Here is a 19,509-nt window from a genome sequence, read left to right as displayed (position 1 = left end):
ACCTGAAACAGGGGATGAGGTCACAAACAAACACTGAATAAAGAGTAATCAAAGAGGCTGTTAGATTCCTCCACGCTCCACCAGTCTCCTTGATCTGCTGACATCTGTCACAGAAGGGACAGTGACACACAGTCCACTAGATAGTGACTGTGCTTGTCATGGCCTAGGCTAAGCTGCGAGATGGCCGCAAACTTCCTGTGAGCCCTGTGCCTTCTCAAACAGTTAATCAACAGGGGTTCCACAGATCAGATACTGATAACTAGTCGAGCTTCAGATGCTTCATCCAAAGTCGCTTCGTTCAAAACTTTGGAATAATACTGTACGGAGATTCATCTGTATGGGATCCGATGAGCCGAAGTTAGTTATTTGAGAAGTCGCGTGCGACTTTGTTGAATAACTTCGGTAGTTGATTTTTAAAGTGACTAGTACCTTGGAACCGAAGCTGAGTCCTGTTTCAAGCTTTATAGTGGTTTTCCATTTTAAAAATAAACTACCGAAGTTATTCAACAAAGTCACACACGACTTCGCGAATACCTTACTTCGGCTCATTGGAGCCCATTCATTCTAATACTGTACGGAGACGGGTCTCCGTACAGTATTATTCTGAAGTTTTGAACTAAGCGACTTTGGATGAAGCATCTGAAGCTCGCTTCGCTCATCAGTATAAAAATGTTGAAAAACTCCTTTATGAAAAGGGAGACCTGTGGAGGCATCATGGAGGGACATTAGGATAGCTACTGGTAATCAACACAGGAAACCTTGCACCTAATAGAATGTCAATTTAAAGGGGTTGTCACACTTCAGCAAATGGCATTTATCATGTAGACATATTTATTACAAGGAACTTACTAATATATTGTCTCCTTTTCAGGCTGGATTGATTTTTCCATCACATTATACATTGCTTGCACCACCCTGCAATCCAGCAGTCGAGGCTGTGCTTGCACAATATAGGAAAGGGTGCCGGCCTCTCTGGTGGTGGGACCGCTGGAGTGCTCATACACTGGCTCTTTTTCTTATAGTGTACAAGCACGACCACCGCTGATGGATTTCAGGGTGGTCGTAGCCTCTGGAAACGAGCAGTGTATAATGCGATGGAAACATGCACCAAGCCAGCAAAGGAAGCAATATGGACAATCACAATACATTAGTAAGTGCCTTGTATTAACTTTCTCCACATGATAAATGTCATTTGCTGACGCGAGACAACCCCCTTTAAGATTACAATTCTATTCAAGCAATTTGTCTCATCTCTTACTTGTGCTGCGTCTTCTTCACACTTAAACAGTTGAACCATTTGCAGCATTTTTAACCTCCGGACGTCCACCATGTCCTCACACCTGGATATACAAATGTAAAAAAAGATGCATTTACATGGGTGGTTCCATACTCACAGCGTCCTGCAGTTAAGTCCTGTATGTGCCACTTTAATGAGCGGCATGCTGATGCAAAACCAATAATCTGAAATCTAACAGCATTTTTTTCCATTGCTTACTGCGGCTCCGTGTGGGAGTCATAATACATCTCCGAAAGTGGAATTTGATCCAGTCAGTGGAAAGCATGAAAACTTTTCCCCAAGAAAATAAAACTATTGTATGAATTTGTCTGTTTTGACCTTGGATAAACCATCTTTCTTTCGATCAACCACTGACCAACATTATACCGTAAACTCAGCAGAGGGCGGAGAGTGTCTTGATCATCTTTGCGGGTTTATATCCGTGTAAGAAGAACATAATGATAACCTCATGTGAGTAAGCACAATGCCTGGAGACGTCAGCATGACTCGGATAACTTTCAGCGCCACTTAAGAACCTGTCATGACTTTGGCAGGGCCGCGGGGGCACATGGCAATTCCTTGATTTAATCTTGATAAATGTGCCGAAAGCTGAATCACTCTTGATCAAATCACAAAGGGCTCCGCTCAGTATGATGATAGCGATTGAATGGATTAATCTATCCAGACCTTCACCTTGAAGCTTGGCAACTTTTCTAAACACTCTTCTTCTGCTCCTCTTTTTATTTGAAAGTGTCAGTCAAAAGTTAAGATTCATTTACTCCCCTTTAATGAAATCGATGGTGCGCATTGAATGAAAAAGAATCAGAATTTTACATGGACTATAAGGCCTATTTCACACGACAGTATGGCTTTTTCAGTGTTTTGCGGTCCGTTTTTCACGGACCCGTTGTGTTTTTTTTTGTTTCCGTTTCTGTTCTGTTTTTCCGTATGGCATATACAGTATACAGTAATTACATAGAAAAAATTGGGCTGGGCATAACATTTTCAATAGATGGTTCCGCATAAACGGAACGGATACGGAAGACATATGGATGCATTTCCGTATGTGTTCCGTTTTTTTTGCGGACCCATTGACTTAAATGGAGCCATGGAACGTGATTTGCGGGCAATAATAGGACATGTTCTATCTTTCAATGGAACAGAAAAACCGAAACGGAATGCATACGGAGTACCTTCCGTTTTTTTTTTTCCAAAACCATTGAAATGAATGGTTCCGTATACGGACCGTATACGAAACTCAAAAAACGGCCCGTAAACGGGAAAAAAAAAAAAAAACTGGTAGTGTGAAAGAGGCCTAAGAATATTTAATAGTGAAAAGTGAAAATATTAATGGCTTAAGACTGACTAAAAGGGCCCCACAGGACACTTACCGATTCATTTTAATACATATTTTTTTGTATTTCCTCGGAGTCATCACATCTCTTTCTGATCACAATAATTTTATTAGACAAATTTACTATTTTGAGTAAAAAAAAAAGCGTCCATGCTCCAAAAATTGTCTCGTCTAAACATCTCCTATAACTTGGCATAGTTTTAACCCAAAAATTTCTTGGTGCACGGAGGCACATTCAGGCTACCCCCCATTTCCCATAAAGTCACGCCTCGTCAGGCAAGGAGTGGAAAAAAACGTGAAAAAAAAGTGTAACTATCATGCCTCACCTCTCCCCCCCCCCCCCCAGTTAAAATCACTTTCCCCATCATTGGTGGCAGTGGAGAGTTCCAGTTTAATCGCTGGGGCTCCGATCGGTAACCATGGCAACCAGGACGCTACTGCAGTCCTGGTTGCCATGGTTACTTAGCAATTTTTAGAAGCACTATACTTACCTGCGAGCTGCGATGTCTGTGACCGGCCGGGCGCTCCTCCTACTGGTAAGTGAAAGGTCTGTGCAGCGCATTGCTTATAGCACAGACCTGTCACTTACCAGTAGGAGGAGCGCCGGCCGGTCACAGACATCGCAGCTCGCAGGTAAGTATAATGCTTCTAAAAATTGCTAAGTAACCATGGCAACCAGGACTGCAGTAGCGTCCTGGTTGCCATGGTTACTGATCGGAGCCCCAGCGATTAAACTGGGACTCCGATCGGAACTCTCCACTGCCACCAATGATGGGGGAACGTGATTTTAACTAAGGGGGGGGGGGGAGATGTGAGGCCGCACTGGCCACCAATGATGGGGGATTCGGAACGTGATTTTAACTGGGGGGGGAAAGAGGGGAGGCCGCACTGGCCACCAATGATGGGGGATTCGGAACGTGATTTTAACTGGGGGGGGGGGGGGAGAGAGGGGAGGCCGCACTGGCCACCAATGAATATAATATTGGGGAGGGAGGGGGTCTGCCCCCTCCTGCCTGGCAGCACCTGATCTCTTACAGGGGGCTATGATACGCACAATTAACCCTTTAGGTGCGGCACCTGAGGGGTTAATTGTGCGGATCACAGCCCCCTGTAAAAGATCGGGTGCTGCCAGGCAGCAGGGAGCAGTCATGTACACAGTTCTCAGTATATTCTAACTTGAAGCGTCCCCATCACTATGGGAACGCCTCTGTGTTAGAATATACTGTCGGATATGAGTTTTCACAAAGTGAAAACTCATATCTGAAAAAGCTTTTATGCAGACGGATCTGCGATCCGTCTGTGTGAAAGTTGCCAACGGCCACGGATCACGGACGCGGATGCCAATCTTGTGTGCATCCGTGTTTTTTCACGGACCCATTGACTTGAATGGGTCCGTGAACCGTTGTCCGTCAAAAAAATAGGACAGGTCATATTTTTTTTGACGGACAGGAAACACGGATCACGGCCGCGGATGAACAACGGTGCATTTCCTGAGTTTTCAACGGACCCATTGAAAGTCAATGGGTCCGCAGAAAATCACGAAAAACGGAACGGCCACGGATGCACACAACGGTCGTGTGCATGAGGCCTTAAGCTGTAGATTTTTTTCACAGCTTGTGGATGAGATTTCTTGAAATGTCATCCACTTTGCTACTACTGACAAATCACAGAGTATCCACCGCAGGTAGACATACCCTAGAGCAGGCACCCTCAAACTGCGGCCCTCCACCTGTTGCAAAACTACAGCTCCCAGCATGCCTGAACAGCCTACAGGTATCAGCCTACAGCAGGGCATTGTGTGAGTTGTAGTTTTACAACAGCTGGAGGGCTGTAGTTTGAGGATGCCTGCCCTAGAGGTTACAGACCACCCCTTATTCAGACCAGGTGTCTTGTGAAAGATTTTCAGTCCCATCATATACTATACATACTGGCCATGTTCTTTGATAAGACCACTCATCTAGAAGATCATTTTTCATTGTAATTTTGGGTGGTCGCTGCATACAGAAACAAGCGCGTTTAAACAAGTGTCTGCCGTGGAAATACTTCTAGAAAGTTGTAACTCAAGAAGGTGGGAGCCCGGAAACAAGGTTTTATGGTAACCATACACACCTGTAGCAGACCAACTCACCTTTGCTTCCTCAGCTGCATGTCCTCCATTACACCTTGAACATGATCGACATTATCCTTGTTTTCACTTGCTACATCCTTTCCATAAGCCCAAGACGCCTGGTTAGATATTTGATCTAGGAGATTTTGTCCTTTCTCACGTAACCCTTGAAGGCCAGTATCTAAATGCAAAGACATGCTCAGTGTATACTGAAATGTGATTTGTTAAAGAAACATCTGCAGTTTGAAAATGTGGAACTATCAAAACATCCAAATCTATAAAAACCCATTTTAGGCTTCTTTCACACTTGCGTCAGAGGAACTGCCTGCCGGATCCGACAATCCGGACCCAGATGCGGATCCGTCTGATAAATGCATTGAAATACCGGATCTGTCTCTCCGGTGTCATCCGAAAAAACGGATCCGGAATTTATTTTTTTCACAGATTTATAGGTCTGTGCATTCACGGACCGGAAGAACGGATCCGGCAAAGCGGCAATTTTAATGCATTTCAATGGAAATGAATGCCGGCATGTGTTCAGGATTTTTGGCCAGAGAGAAAAAAATGCAGCATGCTGCGGTATTTTCTCCAGCCAAAAAACGTAAGAGGGACTGAACTGATGCGAACCTGAACGGATTGCTCTCCATTCAGAATGCATTAGGATAAAACTGTGACGGAACTCTATGCCGGAAAACAAAAACGCTAGTGTGAAAGTACCCTAAAATGTATGTCAGGAAATCCTTCAATCAATTATGGATTCGTGAGGACACTATGGTGCCATTTTTAAAGGGTTTTCCAGAAGTTTTACAGTGATAGGTCATCAGTATCTGATAGTGGGGGTCCGACACCCGGGACCACCTCTGATCAGCGGTTTAAGAAGTCACTGATGCTTAAAGTAGCGCCGCTGCCTTCTTCTTCTTTGCCTAGGCCAGTGACGTTACATTCATCGGTCACATGGCCTAGGCGCAGCTCAGCCCCATAGACGTGAAAGGAGCTGAGCAAGATACCAAGCACAGCCGCTATACAATGTACGGCGCTATGCTCGGTGAGCAGGCAGAAGGCTGCAGTGCTACTGCGAGCGCTGGTGCTTTCTTAAACAGCTGATCGGCGAGGGTCCCGGGTGTCGTACTCCAACCGACCAGAGGATAGATCATCGTTATAAAACTCCCAGCAAACTGCTCTAATACTTGGGCAATATGGGAGTTTTAGTTGAGGGAACTATCACTGGCCGCGCAATAGGGAAGCATTATTACTGCCAAGTTACTATAGGCGCATTATTACCGGGGCACAACAGAGGGCATTATAAGGGCCAATTTTTACAGCTTTCATTATTAGTATAGAGGACATTGTTACTACTGTGGGCACTTTAGGGGGACACTATTTTTTGCAGCGTAACATCAGGAGGCATTGGAAAGCATAGTGGCCACAGAACTGGGAGTGGAAGCAGCAGGGTGACACTGTTGGGGCAGCATGGTTGGGAGTTTTTGTTGAGAAGGTGGTTTGGATGATAGAAAAGTGAAGGACCTAAGATGTTTTTTCAACAAGATGTAACTAAAGGAAGTCATCATGGCGGTCTGCGCCGAATGGAGAAGATGAGGAAAGAGAACATCCACGCCAGAGATGTCACTGGATGTACTGTATATAGACGGGGTAAGTTTGGTAGCGTTGAAAGACGAGCCAGCTTACTGAAGGTAGGGTTGGCTTGTTGCTGTAGCCTGCTCCTCACCTCTTCATCCGCCACATCTTAATTAGAAGTAACAGAAGGAGGAGGAGGAGGACAGAACATGTCTGGGGAGGTATTTTGTGTTGCACTGTGGTATATGGCTCTGCTGGGGAGGTGCTGTATACGCGCCTTCTGTCAATTGGACCTGACTACAACATGGAGCCACGTTAAGCTCCCAGTCCACCCCTGACGGTGGGACTTAGCCACTGGTGATGTGGCTAACGTGGCTAACCCCTGAGAGGGAACATAACAGTAATATCTAGATACCGGAGAATTTCTTTTATTGATATTAATGTTACTGTTCTGTGAGACCTAACAGTGAAATATAATCATTTAATAGGTGGACTACATGAAACCAACACGTCCCTGTGTACATGTAGCAGGGCAGAATATCTCTGAAATGGCTGTTATCACTAACAAACTATTAACTTGTTCTGTTGTATAATTATCTACATGGTACAGCCGGAGCTGGAGGAGAACAATGGGCATCACTGTGTATTCAGTAACCGCATGTCAGAATACGGATCTTCTGTTCCACTCATCATCTGCACAGAACTAACATCATTTTACTACTTACAGCGTCTTCAGCGGGTGGAGGAAGGGCGAGGATGATAATAACGGCCACATAAACCAATCACTCTGTGAACTTAAATCTGTTCCAGTTTTCTCTAGTATTGCATCATTCAGGTTTTCTGGGACTAAAGGCGGGTTTACACGGGCAGATTGTCAGGAAGGAAGCGTTCCTGTAGAGGTTCAGTGAGGCAGAGCGATCACCTCCACAGTACGAGGGATCGCTATTGCAATCGCATTATTTCTGGGCAGAAGATCGCTATTTAGACTGCACGACCTGCTGCCCAGAAACGATCATTTACCTGCCTCTATGAATGACAGGATCACCCAGTGAACGAGCGCTTTGCTGGTTCGTCAGGTGATCGGCGGCACATTTACACGGGCAGATTGTCGGGAACGAGCGCGTGCAGGAATGTCCTGAAGATCGGGTCGTGTAAATCCACCTTTAGATACTGAAGGCCATATCTTAGGACAGGCCATCGATATCAGATTCCTGGTCACTCATGGATCAGCTGGCTGAAGGGGGAACCCTGTATGCCCCAAATTGTTTAACAGGCACAGGGCCGTATATCTTATAGTGACTGTCTCCGGTACTGCGGCTCTGTCCAGTTCAATCCCATTAAGCTGCAATAGATAAACAATGACAGAGAAGCAGGTCTCACCAAAGTGCTGCGACCACCTTTGTGCAGCTAGTGGGTGGTGGACATATTGATGGCCTGTCTTATAGATAGGCCATCAATGTCAAAGTCCAGGAAAACGCCTCTAAAAATTATCAACTGAAAGGGGTTGTCCAGGATTTCGATGGCCTATCCTCAGGATAGGCTATCAATATCATATTGGCAGGGGTCTTGCCACCCCGCACCCTTACTGCTGAGCTGTTACTCCATTAGGTATCGGACACGTTGATGAACGACCAGTATGTATTTTACTTTTCATTCTAACACCTCCCATTGCTAATACATCTAAACCATCTCTAACCATCTGTGTACATCTACCTGCACCCTAGCTGTCCATAGCTGGTGGAAATACGAGGTCAGTGGGTGGTGGGGGTCTAATTCGTATTTTCTTCACGATAGGTGTATAAGATGTGTCTGGCGGCTTCTTACCAACGCTTTTGAGTTTTTCTTCAAGCAGTTTTAATGTTTGCTGAATTGCTGCTCCATCGGTGGGGGCCACATCAACGCACAGCATACCCAGCAGGCCGTCCAACTGCTGCGACAACTGACAAACACAATATTTAGAAGTCAGGTTATTGCGACGCGGAGAACTGGGAAGCAAGCGGTTACTACGCTTGGCAACAAAAGGCTTGTAGATTAAAATATTTCAATTTTCAGGAGCTCTAAGAAAGCGTTTGGGGAAAAAAAGGTCGCCAGTATGGAGAAGAACTGCATTGGCAATGTGTAACTATAAAGGGTAAAAACCAATTTGACGTCGTTTATGTTTTAACCCTGTTAAAAGAGCCCCTTTTCTCCCCATCCTGTTTATATATGCTAGGTCTTAAAGGGGCTGTCCCACAAAAAATACCCTATAGTTTTCAAACCAGCACTCGAATCTTAATACTTTTGTAACTGCATTTTCAACTAAATCAATCTGTACAGCGCCACCTGCTGTTTGCTCTTTTTCTAGTTTTTCTGTCCGCTGAGGTAGATGTACGTGCTCAGTTCTATCCTTCCACTGCCGCCAGCTGCAGCAAAAGGACATGCCCCATTGTGACAGGAAATGCCCACCGAGCTGCCAGCTTTAAAAGGATTTTCCAAGACTTTAATACAGACTACTAGGGATGAGCGAACTTGTGTTTCAAGCTCGGCGTACAAGGTTTGGGTTATCTAAAATTCCGTAATGGATTCTGTTACCACGGACCATAAGTTAGAGTCCGTGGTAGTGGAATCCATAACTGAATTCTTAGATAACACAAACTTAAAACGCAAGTTCGCTCATCCCTACTGACTTCAGATGCTGATGCTCTATCTTGAGGATAAGTCTCGGCATTAAAGTTGTGGAAAACCCTTTTAAACTACATCTAGCAGAGCAATTGGAGCAATGAACGGGGAGATCTCTGGATCCATGTGAGGTACTGGGCAGGTTCTAGCTTTATTAGAAAGAGGTTGTCAAGTACTATATGATATCTACCGTAATTAAAATTTTTTACATTAATCATGGGATAACCCCTTTAAACTACACATGCTCGATGTGCAGCCAATCTCGGACAGGACTGGCACAGGGCACACTTATTTGGTCTCTCCTGCACTATTTCTTGAAGGGACCTGGTCACCAAAATCATGCCGCTGGTGGTTAGAGATTGCTCATTTCTTTAGGACTGTGATACCTCTTGGGCGACTCCATGAAATTCGAGTGCGATCTGCAGCAGGTTCTGTCGGAATTCTAACTGGCTAGCCTGCCGATAACAGACATCGCTGAGCCGCTGCTGCAAACTCTTCAGCTCCACCAGATCCTCTTCATCGCCTGCATTTAGGAGCGCTGCAATCTGCTGATTCAGCTCTACGTAGACAGCAAACCATTCCTAGAATAAAGAAAAGGAATATTTTAACCCAGTGTCATAAGAGCGGCATAAGTTCTGGCTGAAATAATATAGATCATCCAAGATGAGCGCAGCCGAAGATGACTCCAGCTTAATAATTCTGTATAAATGAGGAATCGAGGGATCTATCAGGATCCACTGTACATCTATCAAATCTATACACCTCAGCTCTCCCTTTACAACAAGCTGGAGGAATTTTGGTAAGAGGAATGGGGGATTACAGTGGCGGTAATTTTTTCAAAGGGTCCTCTAAAAATAAGATGATTACAAGTCGTCCTGCTGCCGAGACCCCCTGTGCAGACCCAACACAGGCAAAATTAACTTTTTTAGAGATAGTGAAGTTTGGCCCCAGATGACTTGAATAGTGCCTTCTTTACTGAATTCAAGTAACAGCAGCCAAACCTCGGCCGTAAAGAAACGTGGCTGACGCGTTTCAGAGCGTCAAGGTGTTTAGAGGTCGTGTTTCTCTTTCTGTGATACGACATTTGTCTGCTTTTTTTCAGGGTTCACCAAAGAAGATACTTTTTAAATCTTCTATATTTTTGGGAAGTTGCTGCTAAGAGGAGTTTTCAGGGGACACACAGAGCATCAAGGTGAGAGAAGCAGGTCTGTCTTCCCTGTCCAGAAGAGGTGGTAAAGCATGGCATGGTTCCCACTGAAATAGTGCCCTAATAGAGTATTTGAAAATGGGTTTTCTAACCCAGGCAACCCATTTGAAGGGTTTTGGAAAAACGCCCACTTGGCCGAACCTGTAAAGGGAAGCTTACTCACTGGCTTCCTGACGATGGATCCTTGCTCCTTTCTCCTTCCTGGCATGTGATGCCTCGTTAAGCTCCCTCACTGAAAACATCTGGTCTGACGCCGCCTGCAGCCCATCTCTGGCTGCGGCAATAAACTGATCCCCTTGCGTCATGCGGCAATTTGTCATGAGGTAAGGGGAGCCAGTCACCGCTGTGGCCAGTGATTGGCTGCAGGTGGCATCAAACTGGATGGTTTCAGCGAAGAAGCGTTTGGACCAGGCCAGGAGAAGAAGAAACGAGGATCCATCACCACGAAGAAGGTAAGTAAACTTTCCTTTACAGGTCCGGCCAAGTCTGTGTATGTGGCAGGGGCCCCCTCAATTGTCGTACAACTCCTTTAGGCATTCTGCACACGGCCGTTTTTTCCCCCCGTTTACTGGCCGTTTTTTTGCGTTCCGTATACGGAACCATTCATTTCAATGGTTCCGCAAAAAAAAATGGAATGTACTCCATATGCATTCCGTTTCCGTATTTTCGTTTTTCTGTTCCGTTTAAAGATAGAACATGTCCTATTATTGCCCGCAAATCACGTTCCGTGGCTCCATTCAAGTCAATGGGTCCGCAAAAAAAGCAAATGCATCCGTATGTCTTCAGTTTACGTTCTTTGCGGACCCATCTATTGAAAATGTTATGCCCAGCCCAATTTTATCTATGTAATTACTGTATACTGTATATGCCATACGGAAAAACGGAACAGAAACGGAAACGCAACGGAAATAAAAAACGGAATATCGGTTCACAGCACCAATGTACTTCTCATGATGAGTAACAGACATAATTGCCTCCTCCCCCCTCCTCTGTCAATCTACAGGCTCCATAAATCACACCTACACTCAGGTTATTCGCTCTCCCCTAATACGTAAATTGCTCTTGTTCATAAGGGCTTTAATTGGTTTAATTGCGAATGCATTCAACAGCTTCTGGACCCCCTCAGCAATGCCCTCCATTAGGCCCGTTCAGTTTATCTTGTTGCAAATAGCTCTTGTAATAAGTTCAGAGCAGTTATCTCTGCTATATTTAGAGAGTGGAGCGCGGGCAATGACCCTGCATAAGCCTCAGCTATTCTATTAATGATGGGTATTCGAGCAGGTAATAATAGTATCTCGTGATGGAGGAGTTGTCAGCACAGAGATAATGTCCGAAATAGAGCGAGCGGCGCGTGCCAGGCACCGGGAATGGTTAAATCACCAGTCCAGAGGGAGTCATATATTCCCCTCTGCTACGGATTAAATCCTGGTCCCCGAGTCCAGCGGGTAGTCATCAATGAAATCTTACGTGGTGGGGAAGATTAAAATGTGGTCACTCCAGAGGTGAGACTTCTCTGAGGCATATACTGTATATCCAATAATGAAGAGAAGGATAAAAAATAATAAAACTGATTGGATGTCTGGATTCAGGCTAAAAGATTAAAAGGATTGTCCGGTACTTTAAAAGTAATAGGCCATCGTTATTAGATCGGTGGGGGGCTGATTTTTGGTACCCTTGCCCATATGCTGATTGAAGTGGCTGCGGCACTGAGTCCGCTTCCCTGCTTACTCTTCTAAAAGTACAGAGCTGTACCTGATAAACGCTGAAGAGTATCTGGAGCTATGGTCCCTTCCAACAGCTGATGGCGGAAATAATAAGCCAGGCTGCCGTTAATAAAACCTCTAACAGCCCATCCTAATGAAAGGCTATCACCTCTAGGGCTCATGCACACGACCGTATGTTTGGTCCGCATCCGATCCGGTTTTGTTTGCGGATCAGAGGCGGACCCCCCTGTGCTGTCCGCATCCGCACGTCCCTTCTGCAAAAAAGATAGAACATGTCCTGTTCTTGTCCATTTTGCAGAGAAGGATAGGACATTTCTTCAGAAGCTAAAAAATAAATGGCGGCATGCACTCGGCCGGGATCTGCAATTTGCAGACTGCAAAACAGTTCCGGCCGTGTGCATAAGCCCTTTTTGCAAGGCACTTCAATGTTCCCTCGCCGCTCCCATTCTGAGGATGCCCAGTCCTCTGCTTCCTGCTGCAGCGATGACGTCCCGACACAAGGACATGTAACTAGTGCAGGCAATGACTGGCCGCAGCGGTGACCCACTACAGCCTATGATTGGCTGCAGCAATCACATGTCCCTGCACTGGAGCATCACCACTGCAGCAAGAAGAAGAGAATGGCAGAAGACTGGACATCCTTGGAACATGAACGGAAGGAGACCAGGAGATGTCTACAACTAGAAAAAGGTGGCTGTTTTTTTTCCAAAAAGAGCACCACACCTGTCCATAGGTAGTGTGTGGTATTACAACTCAGCCCCATTCATTTCAACAGAGCTGAGCTGCCATGCCAGACACAACCCTTGGACATCGCCTTTATTGCGGCAAGCATCTCCCCCTCCCTGCCTTGCCACTGCCTGGTCCTGTCAATCAAAGCAACCAGGGAGGGGTTGGCCATAGAACAGAGAAGAGCCTGGGTGCAATGGCGACACCCTCATTGCACCAAAGGCCTAATTTGGAAATTTAGAAAAAGTATTGTAACTCATCAAATGGATCCTCGGAATCAACAAAAGAAAAACAGCGTTTTAATCAGGGTTATGAATACAGTTCTTTCCAATATCACATAATACAACCAGGGACTCCCTGCCGGTCTCCTCTACTGGTACTTGCCTATGTCTATTTGAAGCTGAACACACTTTCTGTTGTCAGATTGCAGACATTACACAGCTTTAGACCTGACAAGAACCAGCATGGGGGACTGGCAGGGCATTCCTGGATCGGTAGACCTAATATCACATAACAGATACATTATATATAAATAATAATAAAATAATTACAAAATATTATTTAAAATAATAAATACATAAAATAAATGTACAAACTAGAATACAATAGATAAATATACTGTGTTGTTAATGGAAAGGGATGACTGAAAATCCAGATTCCTGCATATTCAAAGCGTTATATAACATGCGACAGGCTAAATACAAACAGTCATGTAAACTACTACCCTCAGTTTCCACAGTAGTGGAAACATTCTGGTGTGTCTCCACTTACACTGTGCTGACTCTCGATCTCTTCGTGTTTCTGTTGTAAGGCCTGGGACGCTCTCATAGAGTCACCAATTCCCCATTGTGTTCTCAGCTGTTCGGAGCCGGGTCCTTCCAGCCAGTTTACAACCTGCAATAAGCACAGATGTCATCGTCACTCAATTATTTATAGAAAGGAATTTTAGAACGTATACTGAGCAAGACATAAAATACATACTCAACTAGATGAAATACAGCAAACCGAGCAGGGCACAAAAGGCTCAGAAATGTATTCAATGTATAGAGGTGCACACCTCTCAGGGGGTCATCCAAAGTGTAATAAGTTTCCACAAGGTGAGGAAAAGGCAGCATTCTCCAAATATAGACACCTTTGGCTATGAGGCCAACATTAATAAAAGCTGAAGCTACACTTTAAAGCTATGTACACCTTCGGGGACATTTTTTTTTTTTTTATGATTGCATTTTACTCAATTAGGGCTAAAAATATTTTTTTCAATTGGTCTTTATTAAAAATATTGAGCCGTTCTGTCACAAAAGGCTTACTGTTTTTCTAGCTGTGTGCATCCTACTTTCACTTTGTGTCTTCATCTAACAAACCTTAGCTCTAAATTACTGAGAGGTCATAAGAACTTATTTAAGCCACATTCTTATCAGTAAGGTAAGGATTGAGCTTTGATGAGTGTTTATAAAAGGTCAGAGAGCAGAGATAAGGAACCCGTCAGCTCCCTGTCAGACAGAGCAGAGGGAAAATTCAGATCCTGCTAGTTGAGCATCTCAGCTCTGTACAGAGATAAGGGCTCCATATTGTTAATGAAGACCAATTGAAAAAAAGATTTCTAGCTCACAATGCACTAAGAAAAAAAAATTGCCCCAAAGGTGTACATAGCCTTTAAGTGATCTAGAAAAATCAGAAATCCTGGTTGAGAACAAAAAAAATTCTTGGTTCAGAGCAGGTTATGGACCAGAATGAAGGAAAACAAAGGGATTCAAATTATATTCATTATTACACTGCAATCAATATAGTATTCTAAATGAACAGATACAAAAGTACTCACAGTGCCCCTCAGCTGCTAATTTATGTGTAGAGACCAAATTTTGACGGGCAGTAAATTGCATACTCAAAGGGATTACCATGGTACTTTCTCAAATCAGCACGTGGATCTCAATACATATTTAACTGTATGTAATTAAATGTTTGGTATAACCACTTATTCAATAAAATGTATCTGCATAGTGCCCCCTGCTGTTTATTTTCCCCTCCCTCATTTTTCTGTCCACATCACTGAGGGGGACGCACATGCTCAGTTCCATGCCTCAATTGCCTCCAGCTGGATCTACTGTTTGAAGCTGTGACAGTTAGGCCTCTTTCACACGGGCATCATGTTTTTTGCCCGGTTAAGATGCGGGTGCGTTGTGGAAAAATGCGCAATTTTTCCGCGCGAGTGCAAAACATTGCAAAGCGTTTTGCACGCGCGTGAGAAAAATCGGCATGTTTGGTACCCAAACCCGAACTTCTTCACAGAAGTTCGGGTTTGGGTTAGGTGTTCTGTAGATTGTATTATTTCCCCTTATAACATGGTTATAAGGGAAAATAATAGCATTCTTAATACAGAATGCATAGTACAATAAGGCTGGAGGGGTTACATTTTAAAAAAATAATAATTTAACTCACCTTAATCCACTTGATCGCGCAGCCAGGCTTCTCTTCTGTCTTCTTCTTTGCTGTGCACAGGAATAGGACCTTTGATGACGTCACTGTGCTCATCACATGGTCCAATCACATGGTTAATCACCATGGTGAGGGACCATGTGATTGGATCATGTGATGTGACGTCACCACAGGTCCTTAGCCGGCAGCTCAACATTACAGAAGAAGACAGAGATCCGCAACTACGCGATCAAGTGGACTCGGTGAGTTAATTTTTTTTTATTTTTAACCCCTCCATCACTATTTTACTTTGCATTCTGTATTCAGAATGCTATTATTTTCCCTTATAACCATGTTATAAGGCAGATGAAACACAGAGAGGAAATGCACCAAAACAGAAATGCTACTGACTATACTGGGAAGTCATACATGCAGGTATTAAAAGCTGAGACTTTCGCCAATATGTTCCAGTCAGGAAGATATCGGAGCCCATCAATGCACCACGTCACGGTCACTCAGCATGGCAAAGGGTCCTAGCCGCTACTCTAACTATGGTGTGAACATGGTCAACCTGCGGCTCTCCAGCTGTTGTAAAACTACAATTCCCACCATGCCCTGCTGTAGACTGATAGCTTTAGGCTGCCTTGGCATGCTGGGAGTTGTAGTTTTTCAACAGCTGGAGAGCCGCAGGTTGGCCAGCCCTGTTATAAGGGAAAATAATACAGATCGGGTCCCCATCCCGATCGTCACCTAGCAACCATGCGTGAAAATCGCACCGCATCCGCACTTGCTTGCGATTTTCACGCGGCCCCATTCACTTCTATGGGGCCTGCGTTGCGTGAAAAATGCAGAATATAGAGCATGCTGCGATTTTCACGCAACGCACAAGTGATGCGTGAAAATCACCGCTCGTGTGCACAGCCCCATAGAAATTAATTGGTCAGGATTCAGTGCGGGTGCAATGCGTTCAACTCACGCATTGCACCCGCGCTGAATACTCGCCCGTGTGAAAGGGGCCTTACAGGGAGAGAGCTGCAGCAGAAAGGACACGTCCCCTGAGCAGAGCATTTGGAGCAATGAATTGGGAGATCTCTAGGTCAATGTAAGGTACATGTTCTAGTTTTGTTAGAAAGGGAGTCAAGTACTATGTAATGTCTGACCTTCATTTCTTTTGCATTAATCATGGGACAACCCCATTTAAAGCACAACTGATACTTTGTCTGATGAGCCCATTTTAGAAAATGTGTCCCCTTTCCCATGCTGCCAGTTTCCATTTTGGTGTTTTCATTTTTTTCTTCCTGCCTTCCAAACGCCGTAACTTTTTCATTTTTCCGTTCACCTGTGAGGTTGTGCGTTTGTGGGACAATTTGTACTTTCTAATAACATCATGTAATATGCCATATATCATGTATTGGGAAGCTGAAAAAAAAGTATTATTTTGATGGAAATGGGAAAAAAAAAACAACTGCACCATTGTCTTATGGGTTTCATTTTTACCAAGTTTTTACCAATGACAAGTTACCTTTATTCTGCTGTCAGTGCAATTACAGAGACACCAAGTTTACATAGTTTTGTTATGTTTTAATACCTTTAAGGGCTCATGCACACGAACGTATGTAATTTGCGTTCCCCCAAAAAACGGATCCACAAAAAATACGGATGATCTTTGTTACCTCCACCATGCTACCCATGCACTGATGTTACGTGACTGCCCTTGCACCACCAACCTCCATTTCTCTGCGCCATCACTAACTCAGACCTGGATTAAGACTTCCCGGATAAATAGCTTTGTCGGTGCAAGCTAACTAAGAGGCATGTCCTATAATCAAAGCAGACACTTCCAAGGCTATAGATTACCTCTCTATTATATCACACCGCCTCACTGGAGCAGCATCTTAATACGACACTGACCTCAGCTCCAAATCATCAGCTTAGTGGTAACAAGCTGAGCTCCGTAAAAAGAAAGACTTTGCATGTATCTGGATGTCACATCGTCACGTGCGATAGATCTGGCTGGAGACCTGCGTGAGCAGCGAGGAAATGGGGGAACATTCTACAAGTATATTAAAGGGCATCTGTCAGCAGTTTTGTACCTATGACACTGGCTGACCTGTTACATGTGCACTTGGCAGCTGAAGACATCTGTGTTGGTCCCATGTTCACATGTGCCCGCATTGCTGAGAAAAACGAAGTTTTAAAATATGCAAATGAGCCTTTAGGAGCAACGGGGGTGTTACCATTACACCTAGAGGCTCTGCTCTCTCTGCAACTGCCGCGCCCTATCCACTCTGACAGGGCCGGGCATGATGAAGTTCTCACTGTCTGGCCATATCAGAGTGCAGATGGCGCGGCTGCAGAGAGAGCAGAGCCTCTAGGTGTAATGGCAACGCCCCCGTTGCTCCTAGAGGCTCATTTGCATATATTAAAACATCATTTTTCTCAGCAATAAGGGCACATATGTACATGGGACCAACACAGATGCCTTCAGCTGCACATGTAACAGGTCATCCAGTGTCATAGGGACAAATCTGATACCCTATAACCTTCAGATAGAATTCTACTTTAAATCTAGGGTATAGAAAATTTGCTGTGACTGATGGTATAAACCAGCTGCTCCGTCTTACCTGCATAACCTTCTGCTGAATCTCATCAAGCTGAGTCCGCTTGCTGCGCTGCCTGCACACTTCTTGGTAACGAGTATATTGTTCTCGGAGGGAATCAAGGAGCTTCATAACCTGAGGCTGAGCCAAAAGTTCATCGTCCATAGGAGACCATACGACACCTCCCTCTGAACCGTTAAAGCGCCGCTGCTGAAGTTCAGATAGCAGCTCGTGACCTTTACAGGATAAAAAGAAGTAAAAACAGTAAAAAATAAAAATAAAAAAAATAAAGATACCCAAGGATCTTTGTAAAAACAAAGTATGGCTGTAATAACCACATACTTTCTTCTCTTAACGACAGGTTTCTGACGTATGAAGATGGGAAGATCTGAATTTATTTCATAGATACAGTAATTTTGATCTGTACATGGGAGGCACCTGACCTCTGTATATCCCACGATGGATAATACATTCAAAGGCATTTGGAGGTTGGTACACAAGTTGGACCAGGTTCACCCTGCCATTTTACTTTTTCATCAATTTTGAAAACAAAACAAAACAAAACCAAACACAAAACTGGAAACGTTCGGGTTACGGCCCCATCAATTTCAAAGAGAATTTTGTTCAGTTCTGCCAGGTTTAAGTTCATTTTGATACAATATACCGTGCAATTTGAGTTCAATTAGGCCTCCATTCTAATTCATTGTGCAGGGAGGGGGAGGAGGCGAGCTCTGACCATCGCATATTGTGAATAGTAGGACCCCGAGTTATCTACATATAGGCATTACCTGTCATTGTAATCCTGCCAGTGACATGACTGCTGAGAACTGATGTCTACAGATCAAGAAGTGTCAACCTATTACTAGGTTTAGTCGCCAGTGTGAAAGGTACAAGATATCAGTTTTTTTTTAAAACATACTTGATCATTAAAAAAAAAAAAAAAATAGGCAAAAATCCTTAAACAAACATGTTTAATCTAAAAACTTTAAACAGTAGGCCATTTTCTGATGACACGTTTCCTTTAAAAAGGACCTGTCCCCTCTCCTGACATGTTTTGCATGCATTCCCCACGCAATATCAATTCTGGATGATTTATTGTCATGACTCTATGTTGTGCCATCCCTTTATTATTCCTCCTAGAAGTTATGAATGTATTAAGGTATTAGCAGCTTGCAATGACAGTCCAGATGGGTGTTACCAGTTGGCGGTTTGTCCCTTCACAGTCTGACACTATCCAATCACTGCTGCCAATGTCAGACTCTGCAGGGACACAACCCCAACTGGTAACACCCATCTGGACCTTCACTGCAAACTGCTAGTAATTCATTCAAAGCTTCTAGCAGGAATAATAAAGGAATGGCATATCAAAGAGTCATAAGAGTAGATGCTCCAGAATTGTTATTACATGGGGGATGCAAGTAGTTACTAGAACAGCAGAGGGGACAGGGCCTCCAATACTCTATCGTTCCTGCTGTATTTTTTATTTTTTTTTACCTTTTCTTAGTTTCTTTTCGATCAGTAAAATAAGGAAGAAGAAGAATGGACTGGGTTTAAGGCTACTTTTAGGGTACTTTCACACTTGCGTTAAAAGTTTTCCGGTATTCAGTTCCGTCACAGGTGCTCAATACTGGAAAAAAAAGCTTCAGTTTTATCCAAATGCATTCTGAATGGAGAGCATTCCGTTCAGTATGCATCAGGATGTCTTCAGTTCAGTCACTCTTACGTTATTTGGCCAAAATTCCGGAACACTTGCCGGAATGCCGTATCCGGCATTAATTTCCATTGAAATGTATTAATGCCGTATCCGGTACCAAGTGTTCTGAAAAACCGGATCCGGATTTCCGGTACTGAGACCCTATGACGGATCTCA

At 44.1% G+C, this 19,509-nt stretch overlaps 1 protein-coding gene across 2 annotated transcripts in view; it reads right to left on the bottom strand.

Annotated features, from left to right (window-relative positions):
• SESTD1 (SEC14 and spectrin domain containing 1) overlaps positions 1-19,509 on the bottom strand; it is a 153,725-nt gene that overhangs the window by 15,358 nt on the left and 118,858 nt on the right. For both annotated transcript variants that reach the window (XM_040440429.1, XM_040440430.1), the window contains 6 exons: positions 17,664-17,875; positions 13,399-13,521; positions 9,357-9,551; positions 8,137-8,251; positions 4,759-4,918; positions 1,259-1,340 (listed from right to left, as the gene is read on the bottom strand). In XM_040440429.1, the coding sequence (XP_040296363.1) occupies positions 1,259-1,340; positions 4,759-4,918; positions 8,137-8,251; positions 9,357-9,551; positions 13,399-13,521; positions 17,664-17,875 (887 nt within the window). The remainder of the gene's footprint in view (positions 1-1,258; positions 1,341-4,758; positions 4,919-8,136; positions 8,252-9,356; positions 9,552-13,398; positions 13,522-17,663; positions 17,876-19,509) is intronic.

Source organism: Bufo bufo, chromosome 7 (assembly GCF_905171765.1).
Source record: "Bufo bufo chromosome 7, aBufBuf1.1, whole genome shotgun sequence".
Taxonomy (NCBI): Eukaryota; Metazoa; Chordata; class Amphibia; order Anura; family Bufonidae; genus Bufo; species Bufo bufo.
The sequence above is the reverse complement of the archived record's forward strand: the minus strand, read 5'-3'. Positions and strand labels throughout refer to the sequence as shown.